This window comes from Eufriesea mexicana, unplaced genomic scaffold (assembly GCF_001483705.2).
Source record: "Eufriesea mexicana isolate 0111107269 unplaced genomic scaffold, ASM148370v2 scaffold107, whole genome shotgun sequence".
Classification (NCBI taxonomy): domain Eukaryota; kingdom Metazoa; phylum Arthropoda; class Insecta; order Hymenoptera; family Apidae; genus Eufriesea; species Eufriesea mexicana.
In genome coordinates, this window is record NW_016908335.1 from 1,846,046 (window position 1) to 1,869,837 (window position 23,792).

General features: G+C 46.1%; 3 protein-coding genes and 1 long non-coding RNA gene across 8 annotated transcripts; 3 read left to right on the top strand and 1 right to left on the bottom strand.

The window, feature by feature from the left end:
• The first annotated feature begins 279 nt into the window (after positions 1–279).
• Positions 280–14,942, top strand: LOC108555357 (uncharacterized). Of its 4 annotated transcripts, XM_017910977.1 has the most exons (7): positions 280–376; positions 1,797–1,912; positions 4,507–4,608; positions 7,088–7,330; positions 9,084–9,293; positions 11,566–11,715; positions 14,847–14,942. In XM_017910977.1, the coding sequence occupies exons 2-7, from the start codon at positions 1,823–1,825 to the stop codon at positions 14,910–14,912; spliced, it is 861 nt and encodes a 286-aa protein (XP_017766466.1). In that variant the 5' UTR covers positions 280–376; positions 1,797–1,822; the 3' UTR covers positions 14,913–14,942. The 4 variants fall into 4 exon arrangements, with proteins under 4 accessions (XP_017766466.1, XP_017766463.1, XP_017766464.1 ...); XM_017910974.1 differs by lacking the exon at positions 4,507–4,608; XM_017910975.1 differs by lacking the exon at positions 4,507–4,608 and having other exon boundaries at positions 280–369; positions 14,847–14,931.
• Positions 14,943–15,918: 976 nt separating this feature from the next.
• Positions 15,919–20,458, bottom strand: LOC108555356 (Mitochondrial amidoxime reducing component). Of its 2 annotated transcripts, XM_017910972.1 has the most exons (6): positions 19,858–19,875; positions 19,501–19,766; positions 17,988–18,286; positions 16,903–17,181; positions 16,536–16,813; positions 15,919–16,415 (listed from the first exon to the last, which is right to left on the bottom strand). In XM_017910972.1, the coding sequence occupies exons 2-6, from the start codon at positions 19,550–19,552 to the stop codon at positions 16,202–16,204; spliced, it is 1,122 nt and encodes a 373-aa protein (XP_017766461.1). In that variant the 5' UTR covers positions 19,553–19,766; positions 19,858–19,875; the 3' UTR covers positions 15,919–16,201. The 2 variants fall into 2 exon arrangements, with proteins under 2 accessions (XP_017766461.1, XP_017766462.1); XM_017910973.1 differs by lacking the exons at positions 19,501–19,766; positions 19,858–19,875 and adding an exon at positions 20,389–20,458 and having other exon boundaries at positions 15,921–16,415.
• LOC108555358 (uncharacterized) lies at positions 19,926–20,691 on the top strand. The gene is made up of 4 exons (XR_001890775.1): positions 19,926–20,076; positions 20,153–20,341; positions 20,413–20,522; positions 20,619–20,691. It is a non-coding gene; the product is annotated as an uncharacterized LOC108555358 (long non-coding RNA).
• A 456-nt stretch (positions 20,692–21,147) lies between these two features.
• Vamp7 (vesicle-associated membrane protein 7) lies at positions 21,148–22,973 on the top strand. Its single transcript, XM_017910896.1, has 6 exons — positions 21,148–21,362; positions 21,822–22,033; positions 22,114–22,251; positions 22,314–22,475; positions 22,542–22,634; positions 22,727–22,973. Exons 2-6 carry the CDS (start codon positions 21,830–21,832, stop codon positions 22,793–22,795), a joined length of 666 nt encoding a protein of 221 aa, XP_017766385.1. The 5' UTR covers positions 21,148–21,362; positions 21,822–21,829; the 3' UTR covers positions 22,796–22,973.
• Positions 22,974–23,792: the final 819 nt, after the last annotated feature.

Sequence of the window (23,792 nt, forward strand, 5' to 3'; positions counted from 1 at the left end):
TATCCTAGAGTTTCGACGTTATCTAAGATTGGAATTCACGATAACGATCGATGCATCGAACAAGCGTTTCCGCGCCGTTCATCTTCACGGTCGCATCGAGGATCTTTCATCGACAGCGGCCACGCTCGGCGATCCCTTCTTCAGGATCTCGGCGAGGCAGCCAGTAGAGAAAGACGAACAGAGAGGACAGAGACTGAAGTGTAGCGTGGAGGTGGCGCCAGACCCCTCCTTCTAATAAAAGCCGCTCACTAAGCTCCGTTACACAGACAGTCACAGAAAAGTCGAAGAGAGCAGGAGCTGCAAACAGCTCCTTTTGGGTTCACTTCAGAAGCGGACAGTTCAAAAGTTCTACCGTGTCATATCGAATCGGTGTGTGGTGAGTTCCCTCATACGGAACGCTAATTCGATCGCGAAAATCGTGATTTTCGTCCTATCGTTCAGTGATGACAAACGGTCCATGTGACGTTCTCTGTGGCCTGTGAGCAAACTAACGAGTACCTTCCAAATTCCATTCATCGCGGAAAAAATCGGTAGAGCCTTCCTTTCGTACCACTTGATCTATCCGCGACAAAATTTTACCGATCTCGTCGAATTTTCTCGAGCTACGTTGCAAAATTTTCCATCTCTCGCCATCTCTTTCGCAATTAACATCCTCCCGATAGTCTGCCAGGTGTTTCGAGCTTCCTCCTCGAGTCGCCTCTATCTATAGTGATTACCGGGGCTAGGACCACGCGTGCACAGGAACTACCGGAGTGAAAATCTTCGTGAAGTGATCGGAACAATCTCGAAGAGAAAATCGAAACTCGTGAGCCCCGTTCGACTAACGTTCGAGGAAATCGCGGGTTCTACCGATCTAGGACGCTGAACAGTCTCGCGGAACGCACGTGTTTATCCTCGTAGCTTCAGCTGCTCATCCAGCAGCGTGGAATCGTGCAGGCTTTGACAATCGTCACAGCTCGCTCGCTTTCGTCGCGATTTTCATTCGCGAAATCGTTCTTGTACCTCGGTTCGAAAATAATTCGAGCCTAATTTCGACAACGATCGCGAATTATTAACGATACTTGCTAATACCCGACCTCGAGTGCTCGCTGTTGCACCATCACCTGGGACAGCATGCGTGCTGAATCTAGATTGCCTCGACGTGTGGCCAGCATTGTATTCCGGCTGTTCGCTATTGCAATTATAGACTCGTTTGGCTGCTGAAACGCGCAGCAATTGCATTTAAATTTCTAGTTTATTCTTCGCGTTGCTCGTCACGGGTTAAAATAACAAGCTTCCAGGGGGGACAGTAAAGGCGCGTTTACAGAGAATTTCGTTGCCCTGGGATAAACGAAACGACGATACTCTTTGGTATTTTTCATCTCGTTTCTCATCCCCTGTCGTTCCTTTACGTTTTCATTTTTATTATTTAGCGAAGATTGATTCTTGAAACGAACGATAAGTCGTATTAGGCCATCCTTCCTTGAGAATCTCGGCGTTGAGGTAGCCAACGGCGTTCTCGACTTTCATTCGGTCGAAAGTGATAGTTTCGAACGTATCCATGCTCGAGAAAGGAGAGCCATTGCGCTCCCCTCCTCGCCAAGATCGCGAGGCTCCTTCACCTTCTCATCTTTTTCTCCAGAATCTTACCCAAACGTTTCCGGTCCATGCTGGCGGATCATGTGGGGGACACGTACAACATAATATATTCGTTCGTAAATGTCACGAGTCAAAGTCCAACGAGTATCCGAGGAAACGAAACGAATTAGTAACGCGAGAATTTCTCATTTATTATTAACTTCCGCTTTCTTTTGCAGATTCACAAACCCCGAAGCTACGAAAAATGAAGTCCATCGTTATTTTGGCGACAGTGTTCTGCGCGGCATTAGTCAGCTCGTACCCACTTCCCGAAGGAGACCGACTTCAGTCCGAGGTGAGTGGCTTTGGAAAATCTACGAAAAATAAGCTTAACTCCGGTTTTAACTCGCCTCAGGCGACCCGCGAAGCTATATTACAGAGTTCTGCCAAGCCATTGGATAACCTTCGAATTCGATCCTGCACCTCGTTGTCGCTCGTGGTCCACCACGTAAGAGACCATATATCGAAGAGTACAGAAAAGTATTCCGTTCGTCGACATTCGTATTTCGTCTCGGAAAATTCGCCCGACCCCCGAAACCATCTCCGAGCCGGTCTTCCTCGATCCAGAGGTTACGTAACAGGTGTTACGATAGCTTTCTCCGTGTCACTGTGTCAGCGAGATGCTCGCTGTCGGTCCATCCGCTGCAATCGTTTGTCCATCGCTTATCCCGAGGAGGAAACGAAACACAAGGAAGGAACCGGAGAAAGCTCCCGTTCGCAAAATTGGCCGATCGCGAAACCCGGCGACCGGTTAATCGGCGAGATAACCGCCGATGGAAACGCCGAGTGTCGCTCGTTGCGAAAGTTCTCGGCCGGATTTCGTCGAGCGGCTAAACGCTCGATCGTTGGACCGAGTCGGTCGATTCGGTGATCAGAGATGATGTTTCACTTTCAACGGGGCCTCTTTCACTCCGACCGAGTGCTACGACCTCGCGCGGAGAACGCGCGGCATCCTGGGACCACGTCACGTGGCATCCTTTGGTTTAACAACATCAGGTGAACCGCGTTAGCTCTTCGCTTCTATGAATTTCATGCAGAATAAGTCCGCTTAGACGACCTTCGAACGATCAATTGGCTGTGCGAATATTTTAATCGATCTTCGATTCGTGATCGGTGACATTGCTGTCAGTCACAGTCCAATGTACCGTTTCTCACGCGGATATTCTTGTTAGCTGTGGACGCTAATCGCTCGAGTGGACGGTTGCCCAAACGACCTAGGAACCGACGAGACGAAGGTACGGGGAAGAAGGTCAGAGTCGAGATTCCGTGCGTCACAGTCGAAAGTGATCTCGCGAGGACGTGGAAGGTTAGGCAAGTTTGGTAGGAGGCGAGCGAATGTCGTTTCACGAGCGATGAAATACACGGTCCGACGAAAAGCCAGAACGTCCGGCCGGCTCTCTTCTTCGGCCCGACACTTTCACTGGCCGCGAACACTTACTTACCGAGTTACACTGGACACTTTCTTCGCTCGATCGATGCCCAATGGAAAGCGCGTGCGTAAACGTACACGCGCTCACGTGCACGCGTGTCTCTGCCTCTCGACAGTGGTTCGCAAACCTTTCTTCTCTTATTGCTGGCTAATTTATTACGATTATAATCTTCCTCCTCTTTCCTCCCGATCTCTGTATCTGGACGTAATCACTTCGTGTGTGTGTGTGTGTGTGTTACCATGAATTACTCGTGGAGCGTCTCATTCGTGTCAATGTCGATGGGCATGCGTACATGTGACTGGTGTTAGGTAAACGTGGGCCGATTTCTTATTTGCCGCGTAATTCCAGCTGCGGGCATAACGATCGGTGTTTACTTTATTTGTTGCTCTCTCTGTATCTCTACTAGTTAGTATTGGGTCTGTGTACTTGTTCATAAGATAGAAAGGAATATGATTTTAATTGGATGAAATTGCAAGAGACTTCGTAGGGGAATAGACTCGCCACTTTCGGAGACTTCGACGCGCGAGCAAGCGCGATCTCGGGTTGATCGCTGATCGATTCGAGCCAGTTTCGAAACTTCCACCAAAATCGGCGAAATCGTGAAGCGGGCTTACTATGTCGGAGATTGTGACTAGTTGCGAGTATAGATAACGCTGAGGGACGAATCGCAGAGGCGATTCGAGCGCGAGTCTAGGGGAAAGTGACCATGGTAACCAGGTTGAGCAATTTCGTAGTCCGATGACGGTCCGAGTGTCGGAACCGGGGAATTATTTATCGAATATTTTGTCTAGGCTGTTGCAACACAGCGACAGGTTTCCTCGTTCACGGGAAAAGCGGTACTAAACGAATCTAACCTCGACTGAACTAGCTGCTCGGCTATACCGATCTGTTTATTTGCTTCGCCTCGTGCGTGCCAGGATCGTGAAGGAAAATCGCGAACGGTTAGTCACGAGTTCTTCCTTATCGTAACAGAAAATTGTAACAACGCTGATGTGACTGTCGTAACAGTACGCAATCGCGTTAAACGTTGCAATTCCGTTTGAACGATCGCAACGTTGCAGTTGCGATTTCTCGTGTCTAAACTATAATCCCGTTAAACTAAAACCGATTGTGTAATTCGAAAATTGCCGTCGAAGAATAAAACAAACGTTCGAGGAGTTATAGACGAGATCCTTTCGATGCTTGTGTTTTATGTTTCTCCGCCATTGCGCAACGATATTACTTAAACACTCGCAGGCACCGGCGATCAGCTTCCTGACAGTAAACTAGCTCTTTATCCCCGTGGATAATAAGGAGAATCGAATAGAGGAGAATTTGGTTGGAGAATCGTAAGGAGAGAGGAGAGTGGAGGTCGAGGTGAATTAGGATCAAAGGGAATTGAGAAGAAGAGACTCGGGCAGAGTATAAGCATCGAGGAGATTGAAAAACTTTGTAGGGACACAGGGAAAAATGTTTTCAGGCACTGAATCGGCTGGTGATGATCGAAGCCGACAACGAGACCGCCCTCAGGAGCAAACGGACGATCGGTATCCTGCGAGAACTGTTCCCCGAAGCTTCTCAGGTGAGCAGCTGTTGAACGAAACGCAGCGAAATCCTGCAGACGGCCAGGACCGATTTACGAACCGAGCTTCCAATATCCTCGTAGTCACTCTCGGGATCCTCTGAGTAGTATTTGGCCGGTTGTGGTCGTTGGACGCCTTGTCTCGTTTAATTGGCCGCTTTCCCGTATTAACGGATAATTGAGAAATTATATCGCCGACGAAAACGTTTCATTAGTAATCCCCCAAGTCGGTTCAAAGCGGAGGAGAAATTGTTCGCAGTGAATCGGCAAAGTTTCCTCGTTTCCCGTACGTCCTGCCGCCCGATTGCGCAACTACGTGTTCGTTTATTCAATTACCTCCGCGAATTAAGATACGATCTCGAATTAAAACTGAAAGTCGCCATCGGAACGATTCCAGCCGCGTACAACATCCTTCCCGCCGCGCGATCGGAATTTCCCCGATTGTTGCATCCGGCCGCCATTGCCGCGTTCATCAAACCGTCCTGCTAGTACGATAACACCTTCCATCGTCATTTCGACACGACACGTTTACCCGCCACTCGTTCTAACGTCCTCGACTGCAACGAGGGCTGACGAATCCGTCTCTCGCCATTCATCCAGCACCATCAACGAGCCCTGGATCGTGACTCGTACGGTAACGTTGCTCGAAACGCAACCACGTGGACGGACAACACTTGCACGACGCGAACCCTAGCATCGCAACTGGTCGAGCGATCGAAAAATACGACGACTCGACGTAAATCATTCGACACGAAACGAAAAATAAGAAAAAAAAAAAAAATGTAAAGAGGGAAAGACAAATTGAAAGCAAACCGCGCGACCACCCTATCAGGAGCCACGACTCGAGAGCAGCTAAGAGCTATTGTTTTCTAGATGATCGAGAAAAAGGTGAACGCGATTGTCGCGCAATTCATCCGAGTGCTCGGTCCGACCTTACTCCAGGGTGCCCTCGGAAATTCCGGAAGCTCGTCGGACAGTGATTCGGGCGCGACCGCCGCGTCATCCTCCAATGACGATGATGACGACGACTTCAATTCGACCAGCAGTGACGGTTCGAAGGTGTCGATATCTTTGCCGACTTACCCGCCTGACGTGGAGAACGTGGCGGAAACGCTTGTCTCGACAAGCACGGAAGACAACGTGACGACGACCGGTGGCGGCCAGGACAGGACCACCGACATGGTCAACACGGTCGTGTGACCGTGCAGTGGTGGCCAGATCGGTAACACGTTGGAGGTCAATGAAAGACGAAGAGTAATCGATTGCTCCGGAAGGGATGATCACCGCGCAATTGGGACTGCTGCGGGAGCCAATACTTTGTCCACGTTCTTTGTTGTTGCTAACCGTGCCTCTTTATCTGTGTGCGTTTGCGTGTGTATACCATTCGTATAGTCTTCTATTATTCGCTTCTTTGTCTCTCTCTCTATCTGTCTACCCACGTTATGTTTGTCTTCATTCTCTCTTCTTTCGTCTCGACATCAACTCCCATTCTCCATGTACGTTTCGAGGCGAGGTACTTGGTGGTTTGTTTCAACATTAATCGCTCTCTTCTGGCTTCCATCTTCTCGTCGATCATCGAGCAAGTTTGCTTTCTCTCGATCTTACGTTTCGAGTGGTCATCCCGATGATCATCCTCGTGATCGGTGAGCAGCTTCAAGGCCGCTAGATCTCGCGGACGTCGATGAGCTTTTGGTTCTCTACTCTGTATTTATCTTCCACTCCGTGTCATTCATCTCCTCGATCATCTCCTCTGATCGTAAAGTTTAACTTTTCCGTCCCTCGATGCAACGTCGCTCAATCGTCATGGTCGTTCGACGTTGCATTTGCTCATGTTCGAGATCAGCTGGGTCCTCACTGTGTGAACGTCCTCTGTGGTGTCGTATCCCTGCTACACACCGCTGACTGTCCAACCTGGCTGGAACGAGTCACGACGAGGTCCACGGGGACTCGTAACGCATCTAGTACCCAGCTTTTTTGGAGGTGTGAACGAACCACGATCTATCGATTCGACTTCCCAATGATGCACGACGATCTCCAATAGCGATTCAGAGGTGGAACGCTGATTGGAAATCGTCGATTAGTTGAGTAACCATGACCCATCGTCAATATAGTGCTTCCACTTGCGTCTGTCTGCGTTGCTTACCGAGTGTAATCGCCACTCAGCCACCGATCGCTCACGATCGGCGCGCGTTCCGATCACGAGACACCTCGAGAACGCGTACGCACGCTTCGTCTCCTTCGATCCGAATAACCACATTTTTGCTTCAGCGTCGCTCGATCGCCATCGAATTCGATCTAGGCGATCTCTATGAATAATTCATCGTCGGTCCATCGATTAAACGGCGACCTAAACACGCTTTGCAGTCCTTGACTGACATCCACCTGTTCCGACCAACGTCCATCCGAGTTCCACAGCGATCGATCGACGATTCTCGCAGAAACAATGGAAGAGGTCGACCGTGAACCTTCTGTTTTGCAGGATGTGAACCCGGAAGCGGAGGACAGAGCGAACGAGGTGGCAGCCGAGTCGCAGAACAACGAGGTCAAAGTGCAGTTCGCGGACGAACAGGGCCACGAGAACGCGGCCGCGCCATTGACGCCTCTCGACGAAGCTGAGAGCGAGGACGACGAGAACAGGAACAAAAGGTACCTCAACTTCGGCTTCGGTTTGGGCGGTTCCGGTAGCGGCGGCTCTGGCAACTTCCTCTTCGACATAATCAGGGTGAGTTTACCGCAGCCTCGGGAAGTATTTCCTTTACTACCACGATTCTCGTGTGTCGGGTGAAAAATGGAGGAAAAATGATGCCTTTTGCACATGTCAACCTTGATCGATGTCTCTATTAAGAACGATACGCAGATGTAAACAAACGAGGTTGAGGATTCCATCCGTTCCGTTTCACGCTATTCAAGATAGAGTAATGTCGTTTGAAGAAGCATAGATTCGTGTCCGAAACGCGGGGATCGGTAATAACATTGCGCGAACCGGTACACCGTTGAATGGGATTGAGAACTCGGTTTGTCGCTATTAGAATAAGAGTAACGCGTCTCTCAGACTAGAATTTCAATTGTCAAGGTGTTCGCTATCGTTTCTATACGAAAGAAACAGGGATCAAGGAGACAAACATTTATCTCGATGGTAATAATCGTGCACGAGCCGATAGATCGTTTAACGAGTATCGATGTCTACTAAGATCCCAGCATCGCATCTATCCAACGATAATTAATTTTTATAATTTCTCTGGATGAATTTGGCACGTGTTGTCACTTAATCGCGACGACTGTCCGAATAAAACGCGATTTTACAGAAATTCGCGGAATCGGTTACGTGCAATTGCGAGCGTGTTAATATTCAAGTAAGAGGCGAGGAGAACAAGGGCGCCTAGCTCTGGTACCGGTGAAAGTTTTCCACCGAATTGCTATGTCGTCTGGTTACTATTCCAAGGTTCCTGACCTAGGCACGACCCAACCTCGCGGTCAATTAGACGAGATCGGTACGTCCTCGACGCTCGTGCACAAGTGGGAAGAAATCAGGAATTCAGCGCGTCGCGAGAGTCACGTTATAGAAGAAGATATCCATGACTTTATTTTTTCTCTACCACGATCGAGGATTAGTTACGAAATTGTTTGGAAACCACGGTTGCGTTGATTCGTTGCGTAAGTGGTTATTGATTTTGGTTTTCGGGTCGGCGTTGGGCGGGAAGAATTTTAATGGACGACTTAAATATCGTGTTACTCCGGAATAGAAATTGCAAAATGACATTAACGGATTGGGTTCAAGAACTCGCGCAACTCGGGTAACGATTAGGAAGTGTAGTCGAGGATCGTTTTGCTCGTCTAGCAGAAGCTTGTCCTATCTCGCGAGGTTCCTGGACACCAATGACAGTCATTGGTCCATTGTCCGCGTTGGTCAAAGCTCCTACGTGTTCACTCGTAACACGCACGACCGTTCGAAACTAGTCGATAGACTGGCCTCCTTTTACGGCGACGAAAGACTGCCGTTCGTTTCCTTGTAAGCCTGACACGAAGGATCGGATCGAACCGGTATGCGTGTGTGTAACAGCCTCGAAAATGCATCCTCTTAGACTAGTCTGATCTCAACCCTCCACTCTTCGCCCGATAACGAAACGCAATAACGATCTCCCGAGAAACCTATGTGGACCCAGGCGAACGATTGAAGGGACGTAGAACAAAAGCAGAGACATCGGCGAACATGGCAGGAAATTGCGAGGAACAGGCTCGCCTCGATCGAAACCGCTCGCTAAAGAAACATTTCAGCCGCTTTACAGGCCAGCTACCCGTCGACCACGAATACGAATCTACTACTAGCGCGCAGGAGAGGAGAGAAAAGAATCGGTTGGTCGTCGAAACGGCGTGAGAACCGTGACCGAAAGAAAGCAAAAGAATGAATAAATAGACAGGCGTACACCCGAGGAGCGGATCAGTAAACGAAAGTTCTCGTCTCTGTTCTCGTTTAGCAAGCGGCCGACGGGGCGGCAAGAGCGGCGGGCACGGTGTACCGCGTGGTGGCAGGTACGCAGAGCCTAGGGCTCGGCTTAAGCGCCTCTCGGGACTTGGGCCCGGTTCCCCAAGGTGCCGCCCCTGCTGCCGCTCCAGCTGGTTCCTCGACCACGGCGGGATCCTCGACCAGCGCACCGGCCGCGTCAGGAGCCGGCAACCTACCACCGGTACGCCAATCCTTCCGAGCAGAGCCGAACGGACACTGCCAACTGCACTCTCTCTCTCTCTCTCTCTCTCTCTCTATCTCTCTCTTTCTCTGCCTGTCTCACTCACTCTCTCTCTCTTTCTGTCTGTCTCTGAGTCTACTACTACTGTTTCTCTTTTACTCTTTGTGTCTCACACTCACTTGTCCACTCGGTGAACGGATACCACAGGTTTCTTAATGACAATTTTCAGTGGTTTCGCTGAATGTTGGCCTGTTGGAACCTGGTCGGCTTTCTGTTTGCTCTCGCTTCCACTCACTGTCTGTTTCTCTTTGCCGATGGCGCTTCGTGGATGGCGCTTTCCCTTCAGTCACGCGTTAATTCTTTGGGGTTTCGGGATCTTTGTGGTCACGCACTCTTTCGGGCGAGTATTCCTTTCGAGGGTATGGTCCCTGCCGATCACGACGCGGTACGTACCACGGCTACCGTGTGACCAGTTCCAGCTCGGAATGACACGCGTTTAAAGTAACAGCGATGACTCGCTCGACTCGTCGAATGTTTGTCAACCCTCTCGAAAGAAGTACTTTGCTCGTCTGCGAGCAGCCAGCCGCGTGTTTAACAGTACAGTCCTCTGTACACCGACATAACGCACCCAACTGTGTTTGATCTGCATGCCATACTCCTCGCACGTGACTAATCGCACGTTGCTCGTCCCACGTGTTCCACGTTTGTTCTTCGTCTTCCGTTTACTTAACTACTCGGACCTAGCTCGTCTGGTCTCTCTGTCCTCTCTTCTCTCTTCGTAGCTTGTCTTCTCCGAGCCTCTTCTTCTTCGCCGATCCTCCCCGCCTCGATCGTGCCAGGATCGCGCCAGGATCTTCGTTTTGTCAACAACGATGATCAGCCACGAGGATAATTGCAGGAGCCTGGCGTGCTATCCTTGCGACGATCGGCGGTTTCTCATGGTTTTAGATGTAATGCATCATCGTTGTCACTAACCAACCCCTACTTCAATTCATCCTGTGTCCACGTTTCGAGCGACCGAAAGGTGACCGTCCGTATTCTTCGAAGCTAGTTGGAGATACGATAAATTTCACTAGTATAGCAGAAATTTGAGGTACGATACGGAAGACTATCTCACCTAGAGTCCCTCACCTTTCAGTCCCTCGTAGCAGGCCATCTAACACTTACCATCGACACATCTTCCCATTAACAGCATCGTCGTCGTTCATCGAACCTTCCCTCTGATTCGGGACAAGTATCGAGTGGCCCTGTGAATACCTCGTTCTGTCATCTTCCAAACACCCTCTTCTATCCAATCGTTCCACCCGGCCAACGGTCCCGACGCGACACCGACAACCAGCGACTAAAGACTTTCGGCGAAGCAACTGGCTGATGGACATCCCGACCCGGAATCTCAGGGCAGCCATTGATCGATTGCCGATTCTCTCGTTGTTGTGATCTCGTACTCGTCCATTGCACATTATACCGTATATCGTTAGCGACGTAGCTGTAGCTCGTTCGTTGCTGCTGGAACGCACCGAGAGCAGCGAGCCGCCAGACGAGTCCGCTTCGCGTCGTCTAGGAGTCTAGGATCCTCCCTCGGATCCTCTTGATTCGACGAAGACGTAATTTGACGAAGACGTAAGACGAGGACGAGGATCCTCGCGCGGCTGAGTCGTCTGGCCTCGTATACACGAATTCTTCTAGTAGTGAATTGATAGCACGGTGCGTGACGTACGATTCCTCGAGGACCAGGCTGGAGAGTGAGTATAGGATCGAGCGTGCGTCATGCTGCCTGTAATTATCACTGTAATGTTATTGTCTCTTTGGGTCCTGGTGAATATGTTTCTAGTTTTGATGCACCTGTAGGTTGTCCATACAGCGACAGTGTCTGCACACGTAGCGAAGCAACGATGTTATCATTTGAGTAGACATAGCAGGCATTCTGAGCACCCTGTATGGACACCCTATAAAGTTACCCGAAACAATGTCACGAGCCGAAGGAGCGCACGTAAGGATCGTAGCAGCAAGATCGATGGATCGTAGCCGCAAGTAGGATTCAGGATGTAAAAGCACCGTAGTGTCGGGAGCGCTGAAGCTGGACGTGGAGCTGCTACACACTGCAACTATCTCATTAGAAAACAAAAAAAAATATGACAGCGATTCACGCGATGATCGATGACAATGAACGATCTACGCAATTCGTCTATCATTCACCTTCTCTCGTGCTCTCCCCGAGAAAGATCTCCGTCTCGACGAGAGTTTCACTAACGTTTGTCTCGACTATTTGCAGCTGGTGGCTGGTAGCGGAAGCCATGGAAACTCCTCCGGTCACGTGGCTGGAAAAGTCGATGAAACTCAAGAGACGATTCCCGGACCAGTGACTAGGCTCTTCGTCATAGCGAACAAGGGAATTTCGAATCTCATACAGGACCTCATTCTTGTGAGTACACTTCTTTGTTAGAAGAAAGACATAAGCTATAAAGACAAAGTGACAGTTCATAGGTCGATGGAAACGGGAAATTCGTAATTAAAATTCGAATAAATCGCGTTTCGCGGGTATTTCATAGCGCCATGTTAGCACACGAAGGTCTCCGACCGTACCGCAATACCTAATTAACGTTACGACACGAAAACAGAGTGACTAGGAACGAAAGCACAAAAGAGGTGAATAACGACTCTTGAAAAGACGCGAGGTTTAAAGATGGCGTAGTCTACGATACAAACGAGCCGGCATGTTAGAGTAATTCAATTTGCAAATCGGCACTACGTCTCCTTGCACAACGATCGTAAAGGAACGTTTCACAAAGACAGTTTCTCCGCGAAGAAACGGGCGGCATGAATGAAAACCGAGCGTTGCGATCGCGTTGCGGTAACCACCGATCATACTTCGCGATTAGAAATCGATTATGCTTAACGAAGCAGGGAAGAGACGAGGCGAAATGCATTTAAAACGGGGCTGACCGAAACGCGGTTACGACACGTTCGACGAAGCCAATGCATGTGACTTTCCTTGAAATTTTCCGGTTAACCAGCGTGACGGGTCGATCGAAATCGGTATCAACCTGTTGCAAATTATTCGCAGTCCTGTTTTTTTTTTACTACCGACTTAAACTCTGCCTCGCAGAGCGGCGCTCTTTACGCGTAGTATTACATAACCGATTAGTTCGTGAAGGGAAATTGCGATATCGTCATCGAGATCGGTCTGCTCGCTAGCGATTTGTTGATATTAACTCTTTCTCTCGTTCGGATAAATATAACGCGTCGAGTTAATGCGGTTTATCGGCGGTCGGGATCGTAATTATAGCAAGGCTACTGGATCGATGCAGAAAGACCGATCGATTCACGATTATTATCCACGCTCCACACAGTCCGAAGTCGAGCGCGGAACAGGTTGAGCCACGTGGCAAGATCGGTGCACGGCGATGAAAATATCGCGACGGCGTGGTTACAAAGTACCAATTAAACAATTTGCTCGCTCTGATCTAACGTTCAATGACTTCTGCGTTAACCGATCGCGATGGAAATATCCGCGCGATAGATTACGCGGTTTCAAAGGCCGATTCGAATCGGGCAACGTTGCCGTAAGAATCTCGAACGATCGTGGAAGAGATTGGAATTTTGCAATTTCACGGGAGAACCGCAAGAGAAATTGCGAATTCGTCGTGGTCCCATTCTCCGTGTGAAGATTTTGCCGAAAGTCGCGCGAGCGTGACGCGTTGTCGTTCCAGATATAAAACCGGCCGATTACGTAAGCATCCCCGTCAGGATCGATGGAAAGCAAAAATGTAAGCGACTTTCTCTATGAAATAGCTCGTCCATTTGCCGGCTGACTTATGCAAGCAGCTGCTACGTGGCTCCTGGCACGCGATACTGCCAGGGGCACGGTTATCCAGCTCCTGCGATCGCCATCTTTTCTGATCCTTCGGCCTACCAACGACCTTCCGATCGCGGGATCCATTCACTGACGCTTCGACTTTGGTAGAAAATCGCGATCGTGACGGTAGTAGCGACAATGCGGTTCTAAAGTACCCTGTGTTACGTTCCCTTTAATATGGTCCCAAAATTGGTATCGAGGTCGCGATCTTAATTATAATTGAATAATTATTAATTAAATTAATCCTCTCCGAACGAGATTGTCATCGCGTGAAAATACAACAACGTGTTATTCGAAGAAAATTGAAATCCGAGTTCGGAATCAACGATCTGTAGATACACAATGGGAATTGTCATGAGCGGCTGGTAAACACGCGTTCGCGGAAAGTTAACAAGGAGAATACTCGTATTTAAGTAATACCGCATCATTTCGTGACAACAGTCTAGCCTAAATAGGTCGATAATCGCGGTCGTTAGTCAAGATTCAAGCGTTCCGCTTGCGACTCACGCTTCGCTCTCGCGCGCGATGCACTCTCGAACGAAAGCGAAACCGATCGACGAGAGAACACCGGAAAACCTGCTGGCTAGAGGCCATTGATCGCGCTTCGAAACCTTCGCAACTCGCCTATCACTGCTACATCTCTCGCGATGAAGTTCAATTCTCTCGCAAGAAATGGTCCATGTTAGAAGGAACGTCGTCCCCCCGTCTAAGAATCGCGAAATTTTGTCTAATTAATCGCTCCTTGATACCTCGAAGCGTGAAGAGGAAACGCAGCCGAGCGTGGCGAGATGTTTGCGCGAATTGCAGACTCGAGCGGGAAGAAAATGGTGGAAAAAGAAGGCGCAAAGAATTCGCGTGAAAACGAATCCGCCGGCGTTCCGTTCCGCGTTTTTCTCGGCGGGCCCCGCGCGGAATTGAGGAACCATGTCTTTATTATGGCGTACAGAGGCGACAGAACGTTAGCCAGGCGAGAAACCAGAGAAAGCAACGGCGCGAACGGAAAAACATGGATCGGGTATCGCGGCGGCGGGTGTTATTAAACTTAATCGCGCTTATTATGCGCAACCTTCGTGGAGCGTGTTAGCCGGCAAGAAGCGGGCATCGGCTCGAAAGCGTTCACGCTTCGTACATCGCGCGGAATTCGTCCGCTTCTCCCGGAGCCGGGAAATCGGAAACTCCGTTAGAGACTGCGGAGATCGCGCCGGAGGATCGAGGGGGCGAACGTGCAATGGTCCCCGCGAACGATCTTGAACCGATCGATGACCGTTTCTTTGGTTCGTCACGGTGAAACCGTGGTCGCTAGAATAAGAAGTGTCGAAAGCGGAGCTGAATCGTGTCTCCTCGAAAGCGTTGCGAACGTTGTCTTTCTGGCCGAACAATCGAGGGGTTACGCCGGGGAAAAAGAATCGGGATAATTGAAATGGAGATTTGTATCGTTTGCAGTAATCGGGCGTTGATTTCTTTGCCCAAAATCTAACTTTCCGGTCGGCTGCTCGGGGAATGTCTACGAACTGTTGCGAGATCGAAAAGTCGGTCGAGATTCGAAAGAAATTTCTTTTTTCCTGTTTATGCATCGACACTTCCGCTTAATTCTAACCTAGATTATTTTATAATTAAAGTCAAAACGCTTGGCGAATCGAATGAAACCGTAACACGTTCTTGCTCCGAGACCTAATAGGTTATGTTCCATGTTGCAGCGCCTGGCAGCGACGAGCGAACGCATCGTCAACTTCAAGGCAAGACTGATCACTTCCATTATCTAGAGGAGGATAATGCACGATAGCGATGGGGTGTGGAAGTATAAGAAAGAATCCGATGGTCCTGAAACGCTCGGGAGCCACGTGAGAGCCATTGCTGAGCCGTGATTGTCGAACAGGAACACGGGTACGACGTTGGCAACGTGACCAGCGTTGCCCCCTTGTCCCCGAGGTCCGAAGCGTCACGTCGATGCTACCGAATTGTCCTCGTTAAACTAAATAGACCAACCTCGCGTCTTCGAGTTCGTACTTCGCGTCATACCCACGCCGCGATATCTGCCTTCGCACTCTGTCATGCTTCGCTCTTCTCGTTCCTCTCTTCGTTTCCTGCCTCACATTCTCCAATGTCTATTTCTCTATATTTTGTACGTAGTATATTCTTCTTGTTAGTTTACGGTTACTTGCGTAGCGACGAGGAAGTTCGCATTATCGAGACTCATTTCGGTTTTGAACTTTCCTCGAAAATTGTATATCTTATACGGGTAGAATTCATCATTTTTGTCAGTTGGTAACCCCTCCATGTAACTCTTAACGATACCTTTCAATTTAGCCTTGCAAAATATGGCGTGACGCCGAGTAGAATCTCGCATGAACTAATGTATATAGATGTTTCCGGAATGCAACGGTGCCAAGCATTGATTGTTTTGTTTTTCTTCCTTCCCGATCGATTTACACGTAAATAGGTTTTCCTATTCGTTCAGCGGCCCGCGTTTCCTTGTCCGTCGCTTCTCCAAGGGCTGCCATCCCACTGCGGCGATTACTGTGACCATCTGGTAAACTGAAAGAATCCCATGACCCTTGTATAAAACAGAGCATACATTGATATTATTTTAATTGGTACTCGACACTATTTATTCGACCATTTGTACGCCGCATACGAGATAAAACGTTATCATTCTCTTTTCTAATTGCCCCAGAAGAGGCTGGATAAGGGAATGGTCATCGTTGAGTAATACCCATAAAAGTGTGTCGATCTTCGAATTGGACGTAATATCTCTTTTATTGTAAATCGTCCCTGTTGTTTTGGTAGTGTAAATAAATAAATATTATTGTCGTAAAAACTAGATCATTCTTGCCACTCTTTCCTCCCCCGTGAATTTCAAAACAAATTTCCCTACTACTCGTTTATTCCTTACGATTATATACTCGATACAAGTATGATCGAACAGCAAATGCGTTTTATATGTATAACAGTCTTTTAGGACCTGTACAACCATCTACACGCGATTTTAAGCTCAAGGCTACGAATCCTCACTGCTTGTCAAATCCGTTGACAAAGTGTCCCGCTTCAATGATCACTTGATTAATTCGTAGTTCAACATATGGTCATCCAACTGAGTAAACCACCGTCGCGAGGCATGCGAGAATGACTGATCATCGGATACACCAACGTAAACCGGATCCCCTAATCGCACGCTGCCGTTAGGACTTCTCAATCCTAGATGAATCCCCATTACTGGACTCTCACCGACCAATGGACGAATAACTGGATCCGTTATTTGTCTGTAACTGTAATAAAAAATTCTATACCGTGATTTTCGTCCCGAGATGGAACAGCATGGCCGATAAAGTATTATTTATCACGATGCTGACTGTAAATTTTAATTGAACCAATTTTTAAGGCCAAACCTTTTTAGAGTCTTCAAAGGCTCCGTTTTCGGATTCTTCGTTCCAGTCTCCGGATCTATGGTAGTAAAGATACATCTGGTACACGGCATGACATTTTTGAAGATCACGTCTCCGATCTTCACCCACTCCCAGGTATCCTCTTCGTACGGGGCGGCGACTTTAATGACAAAGTTCCCTCGAAAATAATCCGGAGTGATCGTGTCGCCTACTCGAGAGGCTAGATCAGCTACTGAACCTTCGTTTATCAAAGAGTAGCTGGTGGCGTCTGGATAAGCACCCTGTTGGACAAACAAATCATTGGGTAATGTACGGATATGACCAATTCTTCAGAGATATACACTCTGCGTGACTGAATCGTAAAACTTACGGTATCTTCAGATGTCAAGAAGAATTTCTTGTTCTTCTCTCTGACCTTCCTCGAGGGATAATCCAAAGGATAATAGACCAGTCTGAATCCAGTGTCCTCCTGAAGAATAAACCGGGACAGCCACTTGGCAGCTTCCTCGCCGCAATCGCAGCCAGCTACGGATTGTCCCCAAACTGCCACGCGAAATCCTTTACTTTGGAATCGCGACAAGTCAACCGACACGGACATCATCCCCGGAGCAGACAAGGTGAGGATCGATCCGGAAATGCTGGGCATCACCTTCAAGATCACAATCACTGTTTCATTAACGATTCAAGAGGATTCGAAACGAAGAACGTTTCCATCCAATTGAAAGTACGAAAACCTGTTCAATCAGAGCGGAAACAGCTCGCTAAACGGAGACTACACAGAATAGGAAAATGCACGGTGGGGCGAAATAATTACTCGCATCCGATTCTAACAGTTAATTCCGGGAGTTTTCGCGTCGATAAAACGGCTCGTTAATCCCGATTATAAAAGTTTCGCGTTTCCTCAGTCATATGGAAGAAATGGCGGCTCGGTTCTTCGAGCTCGAGGAGGAAACTTAGGCAGATCGTGTTCGACAGCTGCCAGGATAGCGTAAATGAGGAAACTTAACGATTCGTGAAGAGTACAAGAGGGAATAGAAAAAGGTGATCGTGATTATCGCTCATCGATTCGTTTCTAATCCATTCGCTAGCTTTCACGGTGATTCCTCCTCGAGATTCCTTCTCCTTCGTGATTCCATGCGAGCCAAACGTGTGTTTCCTTGGAAAAATCAAGAATTTCTCCCCTCGTGAGAGATTCGCTAACCAGATTAGGTAATTTACCAACTGCCTGATCGTAAGCTTATCTAATATCATCTGTTAGCATGTCGAGGTGCCTGGAAGAGGTAATTGTGCTTCGCATTATCGTCACTATCGCGTGCAGCGCAAATAAAAGTGGTATTTTTAGAGGCTCTCTAATTTCCATCCGCTTTACCTCTCGAGGTATCGAGTATACCGTTCAGAAGAGCCGCTAAAGCAGATAGCATTGAAGATAGCATCGATTAGCTTCGAATCTCTTACCTGGACCATTTTTGGCCACTGCCTGGCAGTAACGAAGTGTCCATTCAGGTCGATGACCATAAGAGTTCGGTCCCGCAGCCAGCCAGACTTCAGACCCAGCTTCGTGCACTCCATCTTGTTCATCCGAACAGGTCCAAGCGATTTAACCGGATAGGTGACCAAGTCGCTCAACTCGCCGACCTTTCTCCATTGAGTTGGCAGTCGGTCCTTCTGCCTCTTGGTCCACCACCACCAGACGAAGACGACCACGGTACCGGCGCCAACAACAGCCGCAGACACGTACGTCAGCCGTGTTCTATCTGCTCGTGAAACGTCCAGAGATTAATTCTCAACGGTTAAGTGGCCATGCAAAACGTTCCGTTGTAAAATCGTCGACTCGCAGCAACGATCTAACGTGCAGATAAGCCGTTGATAGAGCTCGAACAGTGGTTGAATTTGAATTAACTACACCCGGTATTCATTGTCTGCGCTATTTATACGAAGATCATCTGAATCTGAAGCTGCTTAAATACCAAATTAGCCAGAGCTGTGAAAGGAGCCTGGATTCCTCTTTTTTTTTAGACTTTTACGATACCTTGGTCCGTGTATACGTTACAGTGAGGACATCGAGGGAATATCCGCGCGAACGAGAAGCCTTTGCATTTGCAATGCAAAACGCCAGCGAAGCGGATGGTTTCGGGGCGAAACAAAGACAAAAGGAGACTCCCGGGGAGATTCACGTCGCCGAATGGTGTGCGTGAGCCTTTCGTCACTACCTAAACCTGCGTCAAACAGAGCACGAAATTTTTTGCGTCTACGTTCCTCGAAACTATCGCCAGTAAACAAGAGTAAACAAGATCATCGGTGTGACTACTACGAAGTGCATTCGAACGATGTGGAATCACCCGTGTGGTCGGAAGATCTTTCTGCATGGAAATCCTCAAGGCGTGTACCGTGTCTTTCTCTTATTTGCATTCCAAAGAAATTTATAACAGGCAGCCTCGAACGATGCAAATTGAACGTTAATGTACATGGTACGATTAACGGTACTCGTAAGAACAGAAACCAGCGTTCTCCTCAGCCAACCGGAAACAGATGAAATAACGTTGCAGTATAGATAGTTGAAATTCGAAATGACATCCTTTCGATCGCGAGAAATCGGAACGGATCTAACGGAATATATCGCATCATCATGCGCTGAACGATTTGCACAATTTGTTCGCGGCTAAAATGTCCCGTGTCGCTGATAGCGCCGCGGGAAAGTAGGCTGCAGAGACCTCTACACGCTTTCGAAAATATACATCGAACGTCGCGAATTACGTTTCCGCCTTTCATCGTTCTTACAACTGCCCTGTATATCGTTTTATACACCTTTGCAGCCGGTTATCGATAATTCCTCATCTTTGTTTGCTTAATGATAGGAATAGATTCCTTATCCTAACCTCGTCTAGTGTTGATGCTGCGTAGTAATCAAAACAGTGTGTTATATAAGTGTCACGTGATAAATTGATGAAAGGAATGTACGTATACTCACTCAGTTCACTGTGACGGACGTGAAACATCAATTTTTCAATTTCATCCGCCATTTTTGTATTCGGTGCAACGTATTTACTCGTTATATCTAATCGTACACATAACGTGTCGCATTTTATTCGACAGTATCGATTTGCCTTTTATCGTAGAGTCACGCAAAGAAGGGAAATCACACGAGCCCTTTGCCGAAATCAATACCAAGGGCGTTGCTCGCCGGCACATGGTTCACTGTACAAATAACACTAACGACAATTCTAAATAACGAATCTGGAATGTCGATGATTTCGTTTAAAAGAGTTGCATAACAGGCTATGTAAAGACGAAAGACAAGTCTAGAAAACAATTTTTGTTTTACAACCTTATCTGCAGTAAACAATTTCGAAGGATCATTGAGATAACCCGGACTAAATATACACAAGTGTAAAGACGAAAGACAAGTCTAGAAAACAATTTTTGTTTTACGACAACCTTATCTGCAGTAAACAATTTCGAAGGATCATTGAGATAACCCGGACTAAATATACACATCAAAAACTGAACAATGGAACTGCATGGAAAAATCACAACGAAACGCATCGTAAGAAATATTTTCTTCCATTTACTCGCGTCTTCTCGCACCAATCACGATTCCATCTCTCTATCCTTATTATTAGTACCCAATCGAGATCGAAGAAAAGCAAACACAGTAGACCGGTTTCATCGAAGGTCATAAATCTCTGTCAACCGAAATTTAATGAATTTAAAACGAAATATCATTTTTCGCAGTCAACAATATATTTCTACGACGAAATCAATAACCGACACAAGACTGAAATCCACGCGGGACATGGATACCCGTGCAGGTTAAAGTATAATGTAATACCACAAGGTAATAGTACGATTTATTTACCCAATATCATTGCCAATGTCACAGGAATCCCACAACGAATGACGACTGACGAAACGGCAACAATCGTGGATAATGGGTCACAAGAGGATCGAAACTAGTCTTATGTCTGCCGGTCGACAACGAACTGAACTGATGTAGGTCCCGCGTGCTCGCGTCGCGTCTCTTCTACCCGACGAAGACACCGTTATTTATCCACGCTTACATTCTGCTATCTTCTTTCCCCATTATAGTAAACAGCATCGATGCACGGGGCATACGCGACTGAGAAACTCGGAGAAACTGGCACGCCACGGTTTCTCAACGTTGCTGACATGCGCCTCTGGAACCAACCACGTGCCTGTTCCGAACATTTGAAACTGAACACGAGCTTCTCACGCTTGTATCATTTTCTGGAGCAAAATTCGACTAAGAAATAAATGAATAGAAGTTCTCTATATGTAGGTTCTCAAGTAATTTTCTTTTGTAACTTTTTATTGGTTTAAATTGTTAATAACGATAAACCTAACGATAAGTTATGTAGAATGTGTCAGTACAGAATCATGAATAAGGGAAGACTTTAATTTTCAACAGTATTTGAATGAGTTTTATTCCTCTTATTGATCTTTTCCGTGTCGAGGATAAAATCATCTTCAAAAATAAAAGCTTGATATTTCTTTGCAAGAAAAATCGAGCGAAGAAAAATAAGTTCTTTCAAAATTCGCGCCACAAGTAATACGCATGACTGTACACCAGTGGATGACAACGCTGGTAGTAATCAACTGTCATGTGTTATAGATAGTCTTGGACGTTGTCGATGGATCAAAGGACAATTGTGTTTTCATTTCTGTGGATTGTTTCTTATGAAATGACAGATCATTGATATATCGTATTACTCATAAATGCAAGTATAATAAAAAAAGTAGTAATCATCTGGCAGTTAACGTCGAAAAAAGTGTATAATCATTTTCTCTATTTGCGTCACCTCAGTAATTCAGGTAGGTGAAAAAAATAGCTGATTGTTAATTTTGTTGAATTCGAATATTGTCATTAGATAAATTCATTTCACTTTTTGTTCGCTTTGGTCGTGTTCTCCAGACAGCAACGCGAAATTATTCGTGAATGCGTTACAGCTTATAGGTTAGAAATTATGACGTTTTACTTTCTGATCTATATGAGTAATTCCTTTTCCTTATTGTTTCTTTTATTATGCTTGTTTCATTTTTCCAATAATTTTAACAATTTATCCCTATATCGTTTATGTGTCGATATGTTACTATCGTTTGTAATCTTTTTTGTTTTTAGTATTACTCAGCATGATAACAGATAAGAAAAGTCAATTCCCAACAAAATTTTATCATTTATTGACTAGATTTCTATGAATTAACGACATTATATTTATTAACTTGTCAAGCAAAGAAACTATAATTTAACGTAATATTTGTATGTTATTTCAGGATCCATCATGCCATTCTTATATAGCGCAGTGTCTCGTGGAACAATCGTGTTAGCAAAATATGCTACTTGTGTTGGAAATTTTGACGAAGTAACAGAGAATCTCCTAGCAAAAGTGAAACCTGAAGATCACAAGTTTACATATTCACAAGGACAATATCTTTTTCACTATATATGTGAAAACAACATTATTTATATGTGTATCACAGACAATGTAAATAATCAGAAAAATCCAGTAATGTTTGCGGCGCATCATCGTATAATTCATCAGTAGCTAATATTTTTATATTACAGGATTTCCAAAAGTCTAAAGCATTTTTGTATTTAGTAGAAATTCAAAGAAGATTTTTGGCTGTTTATGGCGAAGATGCTCAAACCGCAGTACCGTATGCAATGAATACAGATTTTGCTAGAACCTTAGCTAGTGCAATGGTAAAAAGCATAAATTTATTTCACTTTATTCTTTGATGTTTTTACATATATGTTTTGTTTAGAAACATTACAGCGAATCCAATAAAGAAATTGATACGTTAGTTAACGTTCTTGATGACCTCGACGAATTAAAAGATATAATGAGCAAAAATGTGGATAATGTGGCAAAGCGTGGAGAACGGTTAGAATTGCTTGTAAACAAGACTGAAAATTTAACTGCCAATGTAAGTAAAATTACAATTGGTATGAATGGTGGGGAATTCAGAAGTAATTGTTTTGCATATTTTTAGTCGGTTACGTTTAGGAAAACTAGCAGAAATTTGGCACGCTCATTGTTTTGGAAAAACGTAAAAATTTACGTCATTGTCGGTGTCGTCCTAATTGTAAGTAATCGATACTTAGTACGATATTCGATCGATAAAATAATATATATTAATATATCCATCGAGTGCAAACAATTTTATAAATCTCGTAGGTTCTCGTATATGTTATTGTATCTATATCTTGCGGAGGCTTGGCTTGGCAAAAATGCGTTGGAAATTAATTCACCTTTGTAACATTCAGACCAATACGTTGTGTCTCTAAAATGTGATCTAAAAGATACTTTGAACAAACGAAAAAACATTCACGGTGCGTATTTTATTTCTTGGTTTCTGTTAAGCGTGAATAACTGAGGAATACAATTCGTTTCTACGGCTTTAACGAAGCAAAAATAATGTAGGATTAAAGAAGATACTTTTAGGAAATGTATAGATATAATTGTGTATAATGATTATATTATTTTTATTACCTTACCAAAAATAATATACACGTCGTTGATTTCCCAAGCAACGTCACTTCAATATTCTGTACGATATCTTCACGTTCTGTTAACAAAAAAAAAAAGGAAAAAAAAAAGAAAACGAAAACTAATAAACAAATAAAATGATTCCAATATATAAATTAATGACTCATTTATGCGTTTCCGAGACCATACTCTTGCGTGCAACAAGTGAAGGTCACGCGCATTACGCGTATTTCTTCATTTTCAAGAGTGATTCCATTGGACTTGTGCCATCTGATCGAGACATTTTACTTTCACCCTGGTCAAACCTACGACAAAATTCACCACCTACACAATCTCTTCCGGACCATTGAACGCGGGACATTTTTTTCACGCGGAAGTCTCCAAACGACGTACTATAGTTTTTCTACGATCCCAGCGCATGCTCCGATACACATTCGTTCCTCCAATAGCCTGTGTCTACAACGAAGGACACCCTGCGCAAATCCGATTCGAATAATTACACTTAATCGAAAGCACATTTCAATATCGAAAGTTGTCAATCTGGATCGTCGTAATGAGAAATTAACGGACAAAAGCACCCTTACAGCTTCATAAAACGTATTCCACAGAAACGTTATCCGTCCAAATAAAAACAATCTCACGGTCCTCCAAAATCGTTCATCAGCTATGACAAGCGGAAGAAACGAATGAGCGAAATCCGGAAGTGGAAAAAAATCGCGACGAAACAGGATCCCTGCCTGATCGATTGGAAAGA